The sequence below is a fragment of the Arachis ipaensis genome, chromosome B7, assembly GCF_059453495.1.
Source record: "Arachis ipaensis isolate K30076 ecotype BB chromosome B7, ASM5945349v1, whole genome shotgun sequence".
NCBI classification, from domain to species: Eukaryota; Viridiplantae; Streptophyta; class Magnoliopsida; order Fabales; family Fabaceae; genus Arachis; species Arachis ipaensis.
The window spans coordinates 39,033,433-39,053,832 of NC_142442.1; the positions used below are offsets into that span (position 1 = coordinate 39,033,433).

At 36.8% G+C, this 20,400-nt stretch overlaps 2 protein-coding genes across 2 annotated transcripts; one reads left to right on the forward strand and one right to left on the reverse strand.

The window, feature by feature from the left end:
- Positions 1-13,088: 13,088 nt before the first annotated feature.
- LOC148550900 (uncharacterized) lies at positions 13,089-17,588 on the forward strand. The gene is made up of 7 exons (XM_088494660.1): positions 13,089-13,221; positions 13,708-13,865; positions 14,217-14,407; positions 14,867-15,233; positions 15,597-15,933; positions 16,511-16,656; positions 16,980-17,588. The coding sequence occupies exons 1-7, from the start codon at positions 13,089-13,091 to the stop codon at positions 17,586-17,588; spliced, it is 1,941 nt and encodes a 646-aa protein (XP_088350786.1).
- A 1,687-nt stretch (positions 17,589-19,275) lies between these two features.
- Positions 19,276-19,902, reverse strand: LOC148550901 (uncharacterized). Its single transcript, XM_088494661.1, has 2 exons — positions 19,813-19,902; positions 19,276-19,734 (listed from the first exon to the last, which is right to left on the reverse strand). Exons 1-2 carry the CDS (start codon positions 19,900-19,902, stop codon positions 19,276-19,278), a joined length of 549 nt encoding a protein of 182 aa, XP_088350787.1.
- Positions 19,903-20,400: the final 498 nt, after the last annotated feature.

A 20,400-nucleotide genomic window follows, 5' to 3' on the forward strand; every position in this document is an offset into this window, starting at 1 on the left:
TTCGACACCTCCAGCTACACCCTCAATATCCAACTTAGAGCTCCAACTTACCTAGCATTCCTTCCTCCGAAATTTATATCCAAGCATTCTTCATAAACTTCTTGCTCAGGGCGTCTGCTACTACCTCACGATGTTGTATCAGTACGCATTTTAAGTCCTCCAATAATGCATCGTAGTAATTTCCTAAATGGTTTATTAGGTTTAAGTGACACAAGCATTGGCACTAAGGTTAATCTTCCTTTCAAGGTTTGAAAGCCCTCATCACATTCAAGCATCCTTATAAAAGGTACATCCTAACGCGTCAACTTAACCACAGGTAACATGGTTGACAAGAATTAAGACTCTGGAAATCTTCTTGATATCGCATTCCTACATGCTTCATATTTTGCGTTCAGAAGTCTTGCTTTAAGAGACTATTGTCTTGATGGTATATCTAGAAATTGTACAATAGTCTAACTAAGCTCGAATTGATTTTCAAGGAATTATTAAGCTTAAAGGCGAACAAACAACACATACGGTGTTTACAAGAAATCAGAGGAAAGTCTTGTATACAGTCAAACAGAGTTGTATAGGAATAATAAAATGCACAAGAAGAAGAACTACGGTACATCTCAAGAAAGAAATTCAAGCCAAAACCTGGATAGAAAGAACAAGGCATGTCAAATTATATAAGTTCTAGTTGACTCCAAAGGAACGCAAGTTTACAAAGGAGGGCAACTTCCACACTGCAAGTCTTCAAGATTCAAGGATTATGTGATTATACTAGGGAACGTTCATGCTTATTCCAAAAGAGACACATTTTATGCGAGTAATGAATAGGATTAGAAGAATGATGAATTCGGATTTTGCAAGAAGAAATTCAAGATAGATTTTTCAATGTAAGCTATAAAAGAAAAGTTAGATTAAGTCGTGAAGATTAGTTGGCGCACCCTCTCTCTCGCGTAGAGCGTCCTGTTGCTATCTTTCCTCTTTACTTGACATAACCAGTACCTCCCACAGGGAAACACTTGGTCGAATGGGTTTCTTTCCTGCTACTTCCTTCAACTGCCTCCTAAATTCTGTCGATTATCACGGTGTCTTCTATCATGGTGCAATCGAAGTTAATCTGGCTTTCGGTACTAAGTCTATCGCAAACTCACTTTCTTTCAGAGATAGATATTCTGGTATACCTTTAAGAATTACTTCAAGACTTTCTCGCAATAGGGATTTGGCCTCATCTTCACTCGCCTCTTAAACAATTTGTAGCTAAAGGTTGTATCCGCTCCATTCCTCTTCCTCGCAGTTTACCATCACTGGGTTTCAAACAATAACTCCGCGTAACTCTCATAACTTCCGATCCCTTAGATATAATCCAACTCGCTTCCGTTGCGTCACTCTGATTCTTAACCTTCAAGAATTTAGTCACTCTTTTAAGTTTAACTAAATATCGCTCCATCTCAATAACTGGAAGTCATCGGTCGATCATTCGTTTAGAAACCACGATTATCACAACATACCGCGCGTTACGATAGAATGCTATATACTAATATTATGCAAGGCAGTTAAAAATTCAGCGACTAGTTTACCATTACCTCGGGTCTGAGAATCAAACTTGACTGCATCTCGGCTCCTCCTATGTGGACAATCCTGGGATATATGCCCTGGCTTCCTGCATTGGTAACATACGCCTAGTTCAGCCTAGCACGATCTTTTTGGATGATACCTTTTACATCTCGGACACTTCAAGTCTTTCGGTTGAATACTAGTTTGCTCTTTTGAATCCTGCCCCTGACGATTGTTGTTCCTTCGGTCATTGTTCCGGTGCTGAGAACGTGAAGTGACATAACGACCCCTTTTGAAACTTTGGCTCCTAGGTGTAATCTTCTTTTCTTTTTTCTTCGTGAATGATTCCCGATGGTCACCCCTTGCCACCACCGTCCTTCTTGAGCTTTTTCCTGTTGCTTGACCCGGGTTAGTTAACTCCGGATAACTCATTATCTCCACTGGTACCTCTGTACTCAGAACATTATATTTGCCTTCATTTTCATTACCACCGTCATTGCCAACTCTTGCTTGTTGTTCCATCCTACCTATTGCTCAGCTGGTCACAGCAGCAATAGCACCAATGGCAGCTGCAGCACTCATCATTGCGGTCACGAAATCGGTCAAACTACCTACTGGTATGGTTGCCTCATTACCTCTTTGTCCTCGACCTCGATTACGCCCACGGCCACACCCACGAGATGTCATTTGGTTTCTGTTCACACCAAATAAGTGATATCAAGGTGATCAGTCTCAATATCGCTAGTCTAGTGATTCAAAGTCCCAAATGCATGCTCATGAACATTCATACCATATTATCAGTTAGATATCCTAATAAGCATGTACAAACACTCAGAGTATGCCCAAAAGCATAGTTAGTTCGTTCCTCAGGCTCTACAGGAACGAACTGCTCTGATACCATAATGTAACACCCTACCACACAGAGCTTTACACGTAAGATGTAAAATAGAGGTGGTGAGGCGCTACAACCTCTAAAAATAAAATATAAATACATATAATAGTTGAAAGAATGTAGTATATTAGGAGCCTTGAGGAATGGGTAAAACAAAATCGCAAAATTAAAAGCGCAACGCTCAGGAAAAAGATTACTTGCGTACGAAGAAAACTAAAGTTCATAAACATATATGTAAAAGGAAGAGTAGAGGATCAAGAGTACAAAAGATTAAGCTTCAAGATTCTCAATTAAGTCCAATAATTCCAGCCACCAAGGATTTGTTCCAAGAGCTCCAATTCACCAATTCAAACTCCAATTTAACATAATTTCAATCTAATTCATATAATTCACTAAATTAGCACTAGGATATACAAAATTGGATAAACCACAAGGTTTTAGAGTTTTCTTACCTTACCCATTGATGATTGGAGTATAATTCAACAATTATCCAATGTTAGATTGCACCTAAACCACCAAAATCATCAAAATACTCAAAACTCAAACCAATTTCGTGGAAAAAGGAGGAACAGAGAACTGGGCACGAATTATAGAGATACTTACCACTTTATTTGAATATAATTGAAGAATACTCCGAGACAAATGTGTGGCCGCGAACGGCTTGTCAATCGGAACTCCGACTTGAAAGTTACAAGGATTTGAAGTTGGAAGTGGAATGTGAGTTAGGGTTCTCTTTATTCTTCTCTCTTCTCACTGTGGATTCCCTTTTCACAAATGAAAATAAAAGTGTTGTGGTTGCAAGGAAGAAGAAAGGGGTTGAATGAGTTGGATCTTGGGCCCAATATGGGTCCAGTTCAACCAATTTAGCCCGTTGACCAAACTTTATGCCAAAACCTTTAAAATTAGTGTTGAAATTCGTATTTTAATTATTTCTACTTCTTTAAACTATAAAATTTAATTTTTTTTAATTTTTTTAAAAAATAACTAATTTATTAACTAATTATTTATTAATTTTGTGAGTTTTACAGTCAATCCATCTCAGTATGTTATTAATGGTTCAGTGCCGAAAAAATATTTTGTGTGAAAAATATTTTTAAATCATATGTTAATAAATCGGTGTTGTCGTTTTGTAATTAAAAATATTTAAAAAATTAGAACCAGTTAAAACGTCATTGACGTTTTAAAGTAAAAGTGAAAAAGGTAATGACATTTTGTGAAAACATGAGTGATGTTTTGTGTTTGTAAAAATAAAAAAATATAAAACTAAATATAAAAAGAATGATAGTGTTAGTGCTACATTTAGAAGAAGGACAGTGTTGTTTTGCATTTTGAGAATGAGAAAGGTCTTGGTCTTCATTTTGAGTGAGGAAATTCTTTTTAATGGGTTACTGTATAAAATAGAATATTATGTTAGTTTAAAAATATACTATAATTGTCAAATTTTGCCTAATACATGTGAGGGTGTGAACTTTTATATTAGAATCCATGTGCTATTGTTATTCTTGTAATAACATATGAAGTACATAAAAATGTACTTCTCAAAGTGTAGATCATTAAGTATTGAACAGAATGACAAATATCATGTACAAACAACGTGTGTTAGTATTTGGTGATTTCGTTCAATTTCAAATAATGCATATGGTTGATGAAGCAAGTATGTAAGGAATATTTTTTATCTACCATCAAACTAGAGTACAAGCCTCAATTATCGAGTTATATATTGAGTTCGAGAAAATCGTTGATATTGATTTTTCAGAACCCAACGTAGACTGGACGGGTTATAATACTAAAAGCGATAAAGAGTTTGAAGGTAATTATCAGATTGTTGGCCCCACGAAAGATGTCATGAAGATTATGATATAATGGTTGAGGGAGATGTAACAGATAATGCAAATTCACTAGCAGGCCAAATTCATCTGGTGAGCCATCTTTCATGCATACTTTGAATCCTGATGCCATGCATACACCGAAGTTTCTTGAGTTTGTCAATATAGGCAATGTTGTTATGATTATTGTAAATATTATTACTATTGTGGTCGTTGTTGTGTTGTTGTTATTGTTGTTGTTGTTTTATTAGGAAAATTTGTCATTTCAATTATATACAACGCTTTATTTAGTCTTATATTTTGTGCTTTAGTTGTTTTAGCAGTATTCTTAGTGCTTTTGTTTAGTTGTATTCTTAGTCAAGTAGTTCAATTGTCTTAGTTGTATCAAATCATGTTATGCGGCTTTGCTAAAAGAAAAAACTATCATTTATATCCACAAATGTTTAGAATGCTAATAAAACTACCCATAAAAAAATAAAATCAACATTGTACCTATAAAAAATGAGATTTGTTTGAAAAAAATACCCAAACAATAAATTTTCCTTGACTCCTTTAAAAAAATACCAAAAATTTTCAAACTATTCTTTACCTCTTCCATCATCTTCAATCTCTAATACTACCGCCCCCATTTTTTTCCCAGATCATAAACTTTAATCTTTAATAACCTTTCATCATCAGCACCATAACAACAATAATAACACCACCACCGCCAACACTATCATCACCATCATCATTGGAGAGTTGCAGCTGTCCGCTTGGACGTACAGTCGCAGAGATGATGGCTCCTTGCCCTCTTTCTTCTATGGCTTCAACCCCATCGAAGCAAGAATTTTGCTGCTCCAGTTGGACGTACAGTCGTCGCGGATATGATTTATCCTCGCTCTCCTTCTTCTTTGGCTTGAGCCATATCGAAGCAAGAAATTTGGATTTGCAGCATATTCTTCGTCCTTCCTTCCTCTTTGAGTTAAAGGAACAATTTGGTCATTATTGAATTAGGAAATTCAACTAATGAGCCAGGGAGCAGCATATTCTTATGCTTTCTACAAATTGGGGAAATATTTTTTACTTGAAGACTTTTCTTTTTTTTTTTTCTTCGGTGACAACTAATAATGATGGTAATGGTGATGGCGGTGTTGTGGTGGTTGTTATGGCATTAAAATTGATTAAGGCGATGAAAATGGAAGATTTTTAAGATTTGTAGATTTGAGTAAAAATGGATGGTATAGTTTTAGAAATTGAAGTGAGGGGAAGAGACCATGGGTAGTTTGAGAAATTTTGGTGGTTTTTTGAAGGAAATTTTATTGTTTGGGTATTTTTGTCAAACAAATCTCATCTTTCACGGATACAATATTAATGTAATTATTTTATAAGTAGTTTTGTCGGTGTTTTAAACATTTGTGGATAAAAAAGGTAGTTTTTTTCCAAAATTTATTCCAATGCTCACATTGCGCATAGATTAAAGAACATTACAAAGTCATCTATAAAACAACACAATACGTACAAAATTATATTGCACGAGTACACTAAGTAAATTGTATAATAATCTTTTATGATTAATTTTTTCCACGTTTTAAGCCATCTTGGAGCATGCTCTTCTATTTCGACTTATAGGTCTGGTCAACCTTAAGCTCATACTGCTTATCGTGAGCCAGTTGTTGGCATACGTATCCAGGCCTACACAAGGAGCAACGTCAGAGGACCGTCTATGTTCTTGCAATCATACATTGATGCCCGAGATAATGAACGGTATATATGTACAAGGCATGCTGATCCAGCCATAGTTCTTAATCTTAGAAAACTGGTAAAATAATGGCAAAAACTTCAAGTTCATGGTGACTTCGGATTTGTCACTGAATAATGTCGTACCAAAGAGTAACATTATGTGACATTTTACATATATTTAAAAACAAATTTTAGTGGCAATTTATATTTGACACTATTATTATATATTATAATGGCAATTATTATTATTGCCACTAAATTATTATTTATTTATTTTTAGTTTTTATTTTTTAATTAATACTGGCAATTACTTAATTGCCACTAAAATTTTATCATAATATTTTATTTAATTTCCTAAATTGTAAACCCATCAAAGAAAGAGAGAACTCTTATCTCCGATAACCCACTCCCTGAAAATCCACTTCATCTCAACTTTTTGCACTGACAACCACCGACCACAGTCGTCACAGGCCTTGCCATCGTCGCCGATTGTTGTCTATCGTCCTACACGAACATTTGTCTTCCTGTTTTCACGCTCTGCCTTAGATATAGGTCAAATCCGTGCTAGATCCACTCAGATCCGTGTCGCTGCTCTAGACACCAAACAGTGTTGCCGTTGCTGTTGCCGTTGCAGTCATTGTTGCCCTCGCTGTCATAGTCGCAGTCGTTGTTTCCCTCGCCGTCATAGTCGCCAACCTTTGTTGCTTCCACTGTCACATTTGCCCTTCATTGACTCCATTGATGCCACCGCAGTAATTCATTGTAACAAGTAACTCTTATGCGCATTCTCTTTACTTTGATCCATCTCTTTTTGTTTTTATTTTACTTTTGTCTATGATTTGATTTGTGTCTCAGTATTTATTTGAAGTGAAAATGTACTCTCTATGTTCTCACTATTCAAATTGATAATGTATTTAATTGCTTCATTAGTTCAGTATAATTTCATAATTTCTCTTCATTTGTGTCTCTACATTTGTTTAATTGCTTGAATATTGTGTTTTGATTAATATAATTATTGTTTGAATTTGTGGTTTTAGATACACTACCACTATATTGTGCTGTTTGAATTTGCCGTATTCATGATGATAGTTTTGTCAATAGCATTTTTCTATGATAAGTTCATATTATTTATCATAGATGATAGATGGATAGGTAAATTAAATCAATACCTGTTTGGGATACAAGATTTTTTTATTTGAGTTACTTACGTGGTTTACCTTTGCATTGTTTATCGTTTTCATTTTCTTTCTTTTTAATGTCTTTTGTCAATCAATTTTGTTATTCATAATTTGATTGCTATTTGGCCACCACTTTAATCTGTGATCAAATTATCGCTCTTAATCTGCTATTGATTTTCTGGTGCCTATTTCATTGAAATATGTACAATGAGGTTTACATAGTTTATTAAACCCTGCAACATGAATTCTTAATCAGAATCATTTAAGTGCATGCACATATTTGAGATCTTTCAACTATTATTGGCTTTTAAATGTTGCTGCTTGGATATAATTATTCCTTTTGCATTGCTTTTGAGTTACAATTTCTAATAATTAACGTGGTTATTTATTGCATGTTTTATTTCATTGCTGGATCTGATGTATTTTGAGGTGTTCTGTTGGTATCAGTTGTTCATTGAGTGTTTCTTTGGGATTTATTCATTGAAGGAGGGAAATTAAATGATCATTGCTTTAGTTTTGGTATTTCATTATTGAATTTGAGGTCTTAGTTTCGAATTGAGTACTTTTCATCCTTTCTGTACTACTTCCTAATTAGATTAATACTATTCCATGCTAGATTTTTCTGTCCAATGGGGCAAATTTTTTGGGACTTTTTTCCCTATTGTTTTTCTCTTTTTTTTTTTGAAAAGGGAAAAAATAATACCTAACTCATAAAAGGTTCATGCATGTTCCTGAATTCTGATTGGGCGGTCTCTTTTTTTCTTTTCCATAGAAAAAATTGAAAAATAGTAAATAATATATTTATTTAGTCATGCTTCTCTATACTTTCTATGACAAATAGCTCCATAAATTTCTTTATGCAAAATGAAAATCGAAAAAGAGACATATCCTTCATTCTTTCTTCAATTAAGAGACATGATCATAACTTTCTAGGTGATATATAATATTTCATCTCATATTGACTAAATAAATTCTATTTATTTACACCATGAATTATGTCACTTTACTATTCTTTGGCAAAGTGTCAAGTTATTACAATAGCACAAATTCATATCAATTAGACTTTAACTAGTCCTTATTACATTATTAAATGGCATTATATAATAAGGAATTCTTCTCAATATGTATGAACTTGGTAAGGTCAAGATAGATGCGTGCCTCAAAAAATTGTTAGCTTTATGATTATGGTTTATGAGTGGGCAATTTCTGAGATACCACTACTAGTCCTATTTTTTTCGAAATAAAAATTGGAGAACATAAAAGTAATGCAACTGTTATAGTGAACACAAAAAGAACAAGCCATCATATTGACTCAAAAGTGTACCATATTATTATTATAAATATACATACTTTTCTTATGTGTTGATGCGTGCATATACTTTATATTATTTTCTCCTAAGCATGTGCAATTGCCACTTGTTCTGTTTCTCTAATTCTTTCATTGGATCCATTGAGGAACTTAAAATACTTGCTGAAAATTTAGATTCTGATTCCACTAAGAAGATCCAAGCCCTCTCTCTATTTAGTAAAGTATTCACTCCATCTTTATCTTGTCTTTCTCATTCACTTGTCATTTATATATTGATATGTATATGTATATGTACTATGTATTTAGATATAAATTATCACATCATGCATCATTCATACCATATCATTCCAATTAGATATATGTACTATTTTTCTTTATCAATTCTAAAACTTAGTGTTGCAACAAAAATATACATTAGAATTAAAAAAAAACAATAATTATTTTTAATATACACTCTGCAGATTGAAGAGTAAAAGAAAAAGAAAGAAAAGAGAAGAAATCTCCAACTTAATTGAAAAGAAAAATCAGCTATTGTACCTACAGCTTATGCCAAAGTTGAGTAGTTACAATTCAGATTTGTGCCAATTTTAAGGTTAGTGATAATTAACTAAGTTTTCTATTTACCTATGTTAGAATTGGTTACCTTATTTCCTAGTCTTTGATGTTTGATGCTTATATATTTTTAATTTATTTATTTTAATTAGGATATAAAATATCTATTAAAGGATCATGGACAATTCTAGAAATAGAAGATAGATGCAATGTGATAGAATTAGTAAAGAGTATCTAGAGGGATTAGAAAAGTTTTTAGACTATGCCTTTCGTCATAGTAACAGAGAATCAATTGTTTGTCCCCGCAAGAAATGTGTGTTAAACTATTTAGTGAATCAGACAATGGCTTATGTTCACCTTATGGTTAATGGTATTATGCCATCATATGACACTTGGTTTTGTCATGGGAAATTATTAAACTCACCTATTCCTATTGGAGAAATTAATTGTATAGAAGCAATTTTTAGGGGTGATGATATGGTACGAATGATAGAGGGTGTGTATAATGGCTTTACCCAGAGCATAGATAATGACCCTTCAGAAAGGTGATGAGGAGCCAAACTTTGGAGCCAAACGTGCGTCAAGAAATGAATCTCATCCAGAAGTGAAAATATTTGACAAGTTACTAAAAGATGCAGATGAAGAATTATATCCTGGATGCAAGAAATTCAACAAGCTTTCTTTTCTATTGCAACTTTACCATCTAAAGTAATTATTCAAATGGAGCAATGAGTCTTTTAATGCATTGCTAAGATTATTAATGGAAGTATTACTCGTTGAGAGAAGTTACCTAGTTCTTATTATAATAATAAAATATGATTAAGGGATTGCACTTGAAATATGAAATGATCCATGCTTGTCTCAACGATTGTATGCATTTTAGGAATGAATTGGCTGATAAGAACATCAACGAATGCTTAGTTTGTGGAGCTTCTAGGTGAAAAAATAATAAGAAAAAAAATTTCTAATAAGGTTCTAAGGTATTTTTCCCTTAAGCCAAGGTTGCAGAGACTGCTTATGTCTTCAAGAATTTCCAAATTGATGAGATGACATCATGACGAACGCAATAAAGATGAAACTTTGCTACATCCTGCAGATTCTGAAGCGTGAAAAAATTTTGATAATTCTTATGAAGAATTTTCTAAAGATCCTTGCAATGTTTGTTTAGGATTAGCTGCTAATGGATTTAATCCATATAGTAAAATGTAAAGTAAATATAGCACATGGCCAGTGATTTTAATGCCATATAACCTTCCACCATGGTTGTGCATGAAGTAAAAGTTTTTTATTTTGTTGTTACTCATTCTTGGACCAACAACGCCTGGAAATAATATTGATATTTTCTTGCAATCTTTGATAGAAGAGTTAAGTGAATTATGGGATGCTGGGGTGGAAACCTATAATGCCTTTGACAAGAAGACATTTAATATGAAAGCAGCACTCATGTAGACAATAAATGATTTTTCAGCATATGGTAACTTATCTGGTTGGTGCACTTATGGTGAATTTGCTTGACCTTCTTGCAATATAAATACTGATTCTATAAGACTCACAAAAAGTCAAAAGTATTGCTACATGGGTCATCAACTCTTCTTAAAGTCTAATAATAAATATTGAAATGATGCAAGATCTTTCGATGGGACTAAAGAATCAAGAGTTGCACCTAGTCTAATATCAGTGTCATCAGTTTTGGATCAAACTAGAGACATAAATTTTTTCCTCGGTAAGCTTGGTGAAGATGTTAGTGGGGTGATAAAAAATACATGGAGAAAGAGGAGTATTTTTTAAAATCTCCCTTATTGGGAAACAAATTTGGTGCGACATAACCTTGACGTGATACACATAGAAAAAAATATGTGTGATAACTTGATATATACATTGTTAGGTCTAGGTAAAAAGTTGAAAGATAACTTGAAGGCTTGGTTGGACTTAAAAGAGATGAATAAAAGACCTAGCTTATGGCCTCAACAACGAGCTAATGAAAATACATTTCTTCCTCCTTCTTATTTCTCAATGTCTTCCGCTGAAAAGAAGTTGTTTTATGAAGTACTAGAAAATGTTAAGCTTTCACATATCTATGCATCTAACGTCTCTCGTTGCATTCGAAAACAAAAAATATCAAGGCAAAAATCTCATGATTTCCATGTTATAATGCAAGAACTTCTTCCACTTGCTTTACGAGGAACAGTAGATAAAAAGATGAGCTCTGTTTTGATCGAATTGTGCACATTCTTTCGAGGGGTATGCAGTAAAAATCTTGAAGTGAAAAAATTAACACCACTTGAAGAGAAAATTGCCTTAATATTGTGTGACATGGAGAAGCTCTTTCTCCCATCATTTTTCACAGTTATGGTACATTTAGCAACTAAAGCTAAAATTGCAGGTCCAGTCCATTATCGATGGATGTATCCAATAGAAAGGTGCGAATAATTATATATATTATATTTAAATTGCAGGTTCAGTCCACTTTCATATATAGTAGAATAACATTAACTTATGTTATAGGTACTTAAGCACTTTAAAATTATATGTTCAAAATCCAGCATGTCTAAAAAGTTCTATAGCAGAGGATATATTTTAAATGAGTGTTTGGCATTTTGTTCACTATATATGAAAGGTGGAGATTCAAGATCTTATTGGTCAACAAAAAATAAAATGGAGATTGAGCATGAGGTTGATCAAGAAGGATGCTTTTTTCCTTCTATTGATAAACTTGGCAAAGAAAAAGCATTTCTAATGGATGATAAAACATGTTGCAAACCCATCGATATGTGTTCTTCAATTGTGATTTTAAAGTAGTTGAAGATTATAGAAAGTGAGTGATCATCTTGCTCTCTGATCAGGACCGTTACAAGATTGGCATTACAGACCATAACTCGGCAATTTGCATTATTAATCGGCACTACATTATTAATCGGTGTTACAGTTACTAATCGGCAATCAACGTCATTAATCGGAAACTTACATTACAAATCAGCTTAACGGACTGTTTTACAAAAGTGAAACCTCTAACCTAACATTTCACCCCTATTATTGCTCTTTAATATAGGCAATAAAGCAGAAGCATAACGGACTGATACATTTTCACCTACAAAAGGTTTGATCCTCCATCCTAAAAGGACACATTGAATTCCCAATATTGACTTAAGTTTCGGAGTGCCTTTGCATGTACACTCCCCCCTTGTTTCTTGTTCAAAGCTCTACGCGATTGGACATCCCCTTGGAGTCAAGCTCGAATTACCGCAAAGCTCAAAGGTCGGCACCAAAGATAACAACTCGGCGTCGATTCCCAGAGACCGAGCTCTCCCTCCAGGTATCTATACAAGAACAATTGGAGCCCATCGTGGGCCGAAAATATAATCCCTTCCATATATCATTGGCCTCGAGGTTCTCGCCCAAGTCATGGCTGAACAACTTCCACCCACACCATCCGAACTCCTTTAGATGGTGACCGAGTAACGGCAATCCAACCAGCACATGGCCGAAGAGAACCAAAGAATGGCAAATCAAATTGCCAACTTGAATAACACCCGATCGAAAACAACAATGATCGGCAAGAACCGACAGGAGAAACCGAGCATCAGTCAGGACCAACACACGTCTCTGACACTACTCGGCATGAGGAAGACCAACCTGAGCATGATGAGGAAGCTCGGCAAGAAGAATAGAATGACCACCTGGAAAGCTCCCCTGGGCCCTTTACTGCCGAAGTGATGAATTTCGTGCTGCCTAGGAGATTCACTTTGCTGACCACCCTGACTCCCTATGACGGGTTGGGCGATCCGAATAAATATATCAAAAAATTCACCTCCATAATGATAGTAAACGGTGCATCTGATAAAGTTTTATGTCATTACTTTCTATCTTACTTAGACGGTCCTGCACCTGATTGGTTTTGTTCTTTGCCTGTAGGTTCTATTTCTCGCTTTCGAGACCTATCAAAGCCCTTTGAGGAGCACTTTGCTAGATCAGCCATTTACCTACACAACTCCGATTACCTGAATACAATCAGGCAAGGCCAGCAAGAAAGCCTCAGGGATTACATGACGTGCTTCATAAAAATAGCCATGAGTATACCCGACCTCCACCCCGAGGTGGAACTACACGCCATAAAAAGTGGACTGAGACCAGAAAAATTCCAGGAAACTATTGCTGTAGCCAAACCTAAGACCATGGCCGAGTTCCATGAAAAGGCTAAAGGTTAGATCGACATCGAGGAACTCCGACAAGCTCGGAAAACAGAAAAGCCTTACTACAGAGACGACGACAAGACGCGAGACAACAAAAAGAATTTCAAACCAACTCCGCGATATGAGTCTTACACTAAATTCAACACCAAGTGCGACGACATCATCAAGGAGATCTTGAATTCAAAATTAATCAAACCACCAAGAAAAGCCGGAAGTTACCCAGATTCAAAAGGCGCGGACCGATCAAAATACTGCTCTTTCTACTAAAAGCACGGACACACTACCGACGACTGTGTCATCGCCAAAGACCTAATGGAGCGACTAGCTCGGCAAGGTCACCTGGACAAATACATCGGTGGCCACATACAGGGGCAAGCACCCCCTTCTGGAAACCAAAGCTCGGCCACACAGCATGGCCGAGATAAAGACCGACCGAACAACAACCATCCCAAACAACCAACAGGTATAATTAACTGTATTTCCGGAGGTTTTGCAGGTGGAGGAGCCACAAGCTCAGCAAGAAAGAGATCTTACCGAGCTATGCTTTCCATCAACGCCGATCAAACTCAAAAGCAGACACTACCACAATCTCCACAGATAATATTCCAGACAACCGATCATGACAACAGTGTAGCGAATTTTGATGATCCGGTCGTAATCTCCCTACAGCTCGGAGATCTCCTAGTAAAAATGGTGTTGCTCGACCCAAGGAGCAGCGCCAACGTTCTCTTTTACTCAACATTCCAGAAAATGAAACTGAGCAGTAACATCCTCTGACCTTCCACCGGTGACCTGGTAGGGCTCTCAGGTGGACGAGTCCCGGTTATGGGCTCTGTGTGGTTACAAACCACACTTGGTGAGTTTCCCTCGTCAAAAACTTCAGATATTCAATACTTGGTGGTTGACTGTTTTAGTCCTTACAATTAAATACTTGGTCGACCTTTCTTAAATAAGTTATGCGCTATAGTATCTACAATTCATCTTTGTGTTAAGTTTCCTTTGCAGGATAACACAATTGCAACCATTCATTGTGATGCCCGAGAAGCCAGGGAATGTTACAATAATAGTCTCAAAAGACCTAACCGAAACACAAAAGCCCATGTTCACAACATCGAAAGCATGAACGACCTGCCAATCCTGGCCGACATTGATCCCAGAGCGGGAACACTTGAAAGACCAACCCCAACAGAAGACCTGCATAAAATCTATTTCACAGAAAGCTCGGACAAATTCACATACGTCGGCTCAAAATTATCCTCAGAAGAAAAATCATCATTCTGAACATTCTTACAAGAAAATGTCGACCTGTTTGCTTGGATCCCAGATGATATGCCAGGCATCGATCCATCCATTATATTGCACAAGTTGGCATTAGATCCATCTGTCCGACCCGTAGCACAGAAAAAGAGAAATCTCGGCCATGACCGAAAACAAGCTTCCCTAGAAGAAACCAAGAAGCTCATCAATGCGGGCTTCATCCGAGAAATCAGATTCACAACATGGCTGGCGAATGTCATCATGGTTAAAAAACATAACGGTAAATGGCGCATGTGTGTTGATTTCACCGATCTCAACAAAGCATGCCCCAAAGATTCCTACCATTTGCCCTCTATTGATTGCTTAGTTGATAATGCATCTGGTTTTGAAAAACTCAGATTTATGGATGCATATTCTGGTTATAACCAGATCCAAATGCATCCATCCGATCAAAATAAGACAGCCTTTATTTCTGAAAATGGAAACTATTGTTATAAAGTCATGCCATTTGGCCTTAAGAATGCAGGTACGACATATCAACGTCTAATGGACAAAGTCTTCGCCAAACAAATCGACAGGAATATTGAGGTCTACGTCAACGATATGATCGCCAAGACAAAGATCGGCAATAATCACCTTGATGACCTCGCAGAAATCTTCAGAGAGCTAAGAGAATACAACATGCGGTTAAATCCGAAAAAGTGTGCATTTGGGGTACAGAGCGGTAAATTCCTCGGCTTCATGCTCACTAGCCGAGGTATTGAGGTAAATCCAGAAAAATGCCGAGCTATTTTAGACATGACAAGTCCACACACCATCAAGGAAGTCCAGCGGTTAACAGGGAGACTTGCTGCACTCTCTAGATTCTTACCTTGCCTAGCTTCTAAATCTTTATGTTTTTTCCAAACTTTAAAAAAGAAAAAAGCTTTCCAATGGACTGATGAATGTGAACAAGCATTCACAACTATCAAAGAAACTCTTTTAAAACTACCAATTTTACAAACCCCCCTCCAAGGGGAACCGTTATTCTTATATTTATCTGTCACTAACTGGGCTATAAGCTCTGCTCTTGTTGCAGAAAGGGAAAAAAAATAGTTCCCGATCTATTTTACTAGCAAAACATTACAGAATGCCGAGCTTCGATATCCGAGCATTGATAAATTGGCCCTAGCCCTTGTCTTCTCAGCTAGAAGACTCCGACCATATTTTCAAAGCCACGAAATCCATGTTTGGACAGATCATCCTTTGCGGCAAATCCTTCAGAAACCTGAGCTGGCTGGCCGACTAGTAAAATGGTCGGTGGAGCTATCAGAATTTGATATCAAGTACGAAGGCCGAGCATCCATCAAATCCCAGTTCTTGGCCAACTTTATCGCCGAATTCTCGGTACCAAGTACAACTGAAGACTACATCGAATGGTCTTTATACGTCGATGGGTCCTCGAACCCACAAGAGTGTGGAGCAGGTATCATTCTTGATGATAGCCACGGCAACGTCATCGAACATTCCCTTAATTTTTCATTTAAAGCAAGCAACAATTAAAGTAAGTATGAAGCACTAATTGCTAGCCTTAGACTCGCTGCCGACCTAAACATCACCGAACTTAAGGTATATTGCGACTCCTTACTTATCGTCCAGCAGGTAAACAACTTATACCAAGTAAAGGACCCTTTGCTTTCTAAATACCTGGATATCATACAAAATTTACTTTCAAAATTTTCTAAATACGAAATACAGCACATACCAAGAGAGAGTAATGGCCGAGCTGACATTCTGTCTAAACTCGCCACCACTTAACCAAATGGGTCATCACTTTATCAGTCAACACTGCTCAAGCCAAACATTGAACTAACACAAATCTTAAGTGTAACACAGGAAGCAGATTGGAGATCTCCATACATAGAGTATCTCCGGACAGGGATCCTGCCAGGCGACGTCGAAAATGCTCGACACTTTCGCCGACAAGCCTCCTTTTTTACAATTTATAATAATTGCCTATATAGATGAGGATTCTCTCATCCATTACTTAAATGTCTTTGCAGAACAGAAGCCGAGCTTGCACTTGCTGAGGCGCATGAAGGGATCTGTTATACACTCCTCGGAGCGCGAAGTCTGTCTTCCAAAATTCTCAAAGCTGGATTATATTGGCCGACAATACGACAGGATTGTCAAGCAAAAGTTAAAAGCTGTAACAACTGCTAGAAACACAGTCCGATCAGACATCTCCTGGACGAACTCCGACACTGTTCCGAGGTAAGTTGGCTGTTCAACCAATGGGGCGTAGATATCCTCGGCCCATTCCCCACAGCAGCAGGGCAGGTAAAATTCTTAGTTGTAGCAATTGACTATTTTTCCAAATGGATCGAGGCACAGCCCTTAGCCAAGATCACATCACAGCAAATGATTTCTTTTGTCTGGAAATATATTATTTGTCGATTCGGCATTCCTCGGCACATTATCACAGATAATGGTCGCTAGTTTGCCGATCAAAAGTTTACATCCTTTTTCCAGGAACTAAAAATCAAACAACATTTCTCCTCAGTTGAGCACCCACAAACAAACGGCTTAGCAGAGGCTGCAAATAAAGTAATACTACCTGCTCTAAGAAAGAAACTGGATGATGCAAAAGGCCTCTGGGCTGAGCTTATCCCGGAGATCATATGGGGATACAACATAACAATTCACTCAACCACAAAGGAAACACCCTTCCGGTTAGTCTACAGTTCAGACGCAATGATACCAGTGGAGATCTCCCAATCCTCACTGCGCACTGAATTGGCCGACCAAACTACAAAAGACATAGCTCAGCAATCCAAACTTGACCTCATAGAAGAACTCAGATCATCCACAGCAGTCAAACATTTGGCCATGCAACAGCACATAGCCCGAAGATATAACCAAAGGCTTCACCCAAGGTCTTTCCAACTCAACGACCTTGTCCTCAGAAAAACAGAACAAGCTAGAAAACCATCAGCACATGGCAAACTAGCAGCTAATTGGGAGGGCCCTTACCGAGTAACACAAGTCATCGGCAATGGAGCTTACCGACTACAAACCTTAGAGGGTAAAGATCTCCCTAACACTTGGAATGTATCTTCCTTAAAGTTATATTACAGTTAATACCAGGCACAGGCCAGTACTCTTTTTCCTACTGCCAAGATTTTTTCCACAAGGGTTTTGCTTGGAGATGTTTTAACGAGGCTAGCCTACCTGGGGCCTTTGAAATCAAAGGTTCTCCAATAAATAAATCTCTTCTTTTATCAAAATCATTATTTTTCCCATTCCATACTTCTCAATCATTTATACATATAATGCCGACCTATACTATCAGTCCGAGCATTCGGAAATAATCAACAAACGGCCGATCTTACTCTCAATCCGACCATCCGGATACTATCAAATAAATAATTAACCGATCATATTCCAAAACAGATCATTTGGAATCTACCAATCAAACTAGGGGTGAGCACGGATAGCGGATATCCGATTACCTGTCTGAATCCGAACCAAACCAATTAAATTGGTTCTGGAACCAACGGGTAATCGGGTTCAACCCGAACCAAACCGATGGTCTTCGTTAGTGATTGGTTCAGGTATCGGTTCTGGGGGTGCGGAACCCGAACCAACCCGCGAACCTGATCATATATTAATTAAATAAAAAAATAAAAAATATATATATGACTTTTCTATTAGATAAAAATTATTCACTATTAATATGTTTGGATTTTAATGAGTTTAGTTTTTAATGTATTTGGTGTTTAACATGTTTGGATTATTTCTATTATTGTTACATGTTTATTGTACTTGTTAAATTTTTAAGATAAAAATTTGGTTTTTTTATGAATTTCAAAGTCATCGAGTACCCAATTACCCGAACCGAACCAATCCGTTCTTAATCAGTTTGGTTTGGTTCAGATACATGTACAAAAAAAACACAAATTCAAACCAAACCGAACCATTTATATTTTGATCGGTTCGGTTCTAATTTTACCATGAACTCGAACCAAACCGACCCGTGCTCACCCCTAAATCAAACAAATATCCGATATTAATCGGAAGCCGATCATTCAGAATTTATCATTCATCCGATCTAACTCGGAAGCCGATCATTCAGAATTTATCAATCATCCGATCTAACTCGAAATATGATCATTCAGAATTCTTCAATCAATCAAACAAATAACCGATCTAAGTCGGAATCCGTTCATTCAGAATTCATCATTCAATCCATCAAATAACTGATCTTAATCTGACCACTCGGATACAATCATTTAATCAAATTACCGATTATAATCCGAAACCAACCATTTGGCACATATCAGTCAAAACAAATAGCTGATCTTACACCGAATCATACCACTCGGAATCAATCACTCAAACAGATTACTGAGCAATACTCGGAAACCGACTTTTCAAAATTTATCGCAATTTACTGCCGACCATTCAACAGAATCCAGTTATTATCAAACAAAACCTATGCCAATTAATCGGCATCTCAATAAACTCAGCCTACTCGGCCTTTCCATGATACTTCTCCATCAAAATAATGGCATTTCATCATTAACACAATTTTACCTAATAAACATGTTTGGCTCAAAGCCACAGTTACAAACCAGATACACACCCATACAAACAATAATATTATCTCATAATCATAACATGCACAAAAAACATGTAACTAGAAACACCAAGAGTTATTTTTCACAAAATAGTAGCAAGATAATATCACAAAATTAAGCTCAACTCAGGAGCAAAATAAGTCTACCAATAAAAAGAAAAAGTACAACCGCAGCAAAACAAAACCCTACTAAGCATTTTCATCTCCTTGCTCAGCAGCACTATCATCTTCGACCATAACGCCATCCTGCACTATTTTACCTGGATCCATCGATGAGAAATCCACCCCGGGAGCTAGAAATCTCGCCTGAAGAGAAGCCCTCTCAAATCCTTCAAGGAAGGAATCTAGAATTTCTCCTTGCTTGTTCTTCTCCACCTCCTTCAACTGAGCGGTAACCTCAATCATACAAGTACTCAGAGTAGATAAGTCAGATTCTTTCTTTTTTAAATCTTCAACATCTTTGGCATAACTATCCTTCACCTCTTTCAAATGCTTCTCAACCTCAACTAACTTCACCTCTAGCTCTGAAATCTTAGCAGCCTTTATAGCCAACTCTTCCCTCAAACTCGGATCCTCCTTTTTCTCAACAAACTTCCGATGAATTTTTTCACGGCTCCGTCCTAAACTCGCCAGCCGCAGTCCCACCACCTGAAAATCATACATTATCACATTAATATTCCACAAAAAAAAACAAATTCAAACCTTTTGCCTCAAAAATAGAATTACCTGCATATACTGATCAATGGCAACATCACCAACCTCGTCGGCCAGAGTTATATCCGCCGACGATTGACAACACACATCAGCAATAACCATATATGGGTAATCCCTTACCCATAAAGATGAAGAATCAGTCTGATCAGCAATCCCGTGCAACCTTTTTTTATTGTCAAAAAACTTATGAACTTCTTCAATTGGCACATCATCCTTCTCATCATCAGAAATGTCGGACAAATCCACCACGTTACCTTTTCTTTTCTTAGCAATAACTTTCCTCCTCCTCGGCTTCGGTTGATCAACCTCGCCAGCACAAATAACTTTCTCAACTTTGGATGTCGAACCTTCCTTATCTAGGTTCTTACTTTTCACACGTGCCCTTAAGTTTGCCGCGGATACACCAGGATACTTTCCACCTGAAAACAAACAAAAACCATTTTTCATCAACATATGTCAAATATTGAATACAAAATAAAACCCCAACAAGCTCACCTAAGTAATCTACCACAGCCTATTTACTTTCCTCCCACTTCAACAAATCGAACACTGAGATCAATTCCTTACGATCAATAGCCTCAACTAGATACTCAATAATAC

Excerpts from the sequence above, each read along its gene's own strand:
- LOC148550900 (XM_088494660.1), top strand. The coding sequence starts at position 13,089 with ATGAGTATACCCGACCTCCACCCCGAGGTGGAACTACACGCCATAAAA. Across the intron at positions 13,866-14,216 it reads CGAATTTTGATGATCCGGTC|GATAACACAATTGCAACCAT; the intron begins GTAATCTCCCTA and ends TTTCCTTTGCAG. Across the intron at positions 15,234-15,596 it reads TCACTAGCCGAGGTATTGAG|AATGCCGAGCTTCGATATCC; the intron begins GTAAATCCAGAA and ends AAAACATTACAG.
- LOC148550901 (XM_088494661.1), bottom strand. The coding sequence starts at position 19,902 with ATGGTTATTGCTGATGTGTGTTGTCAATCGTCGGCGGATATAACTCTG. Across the intron at positions 19,735-19,812 it reads CCATTGATCAGTATATGCAG|GTGGTGGGACTGCGGCTGGC; the intron begins GTAATTCTATTT and ends TATGATTTTCAG.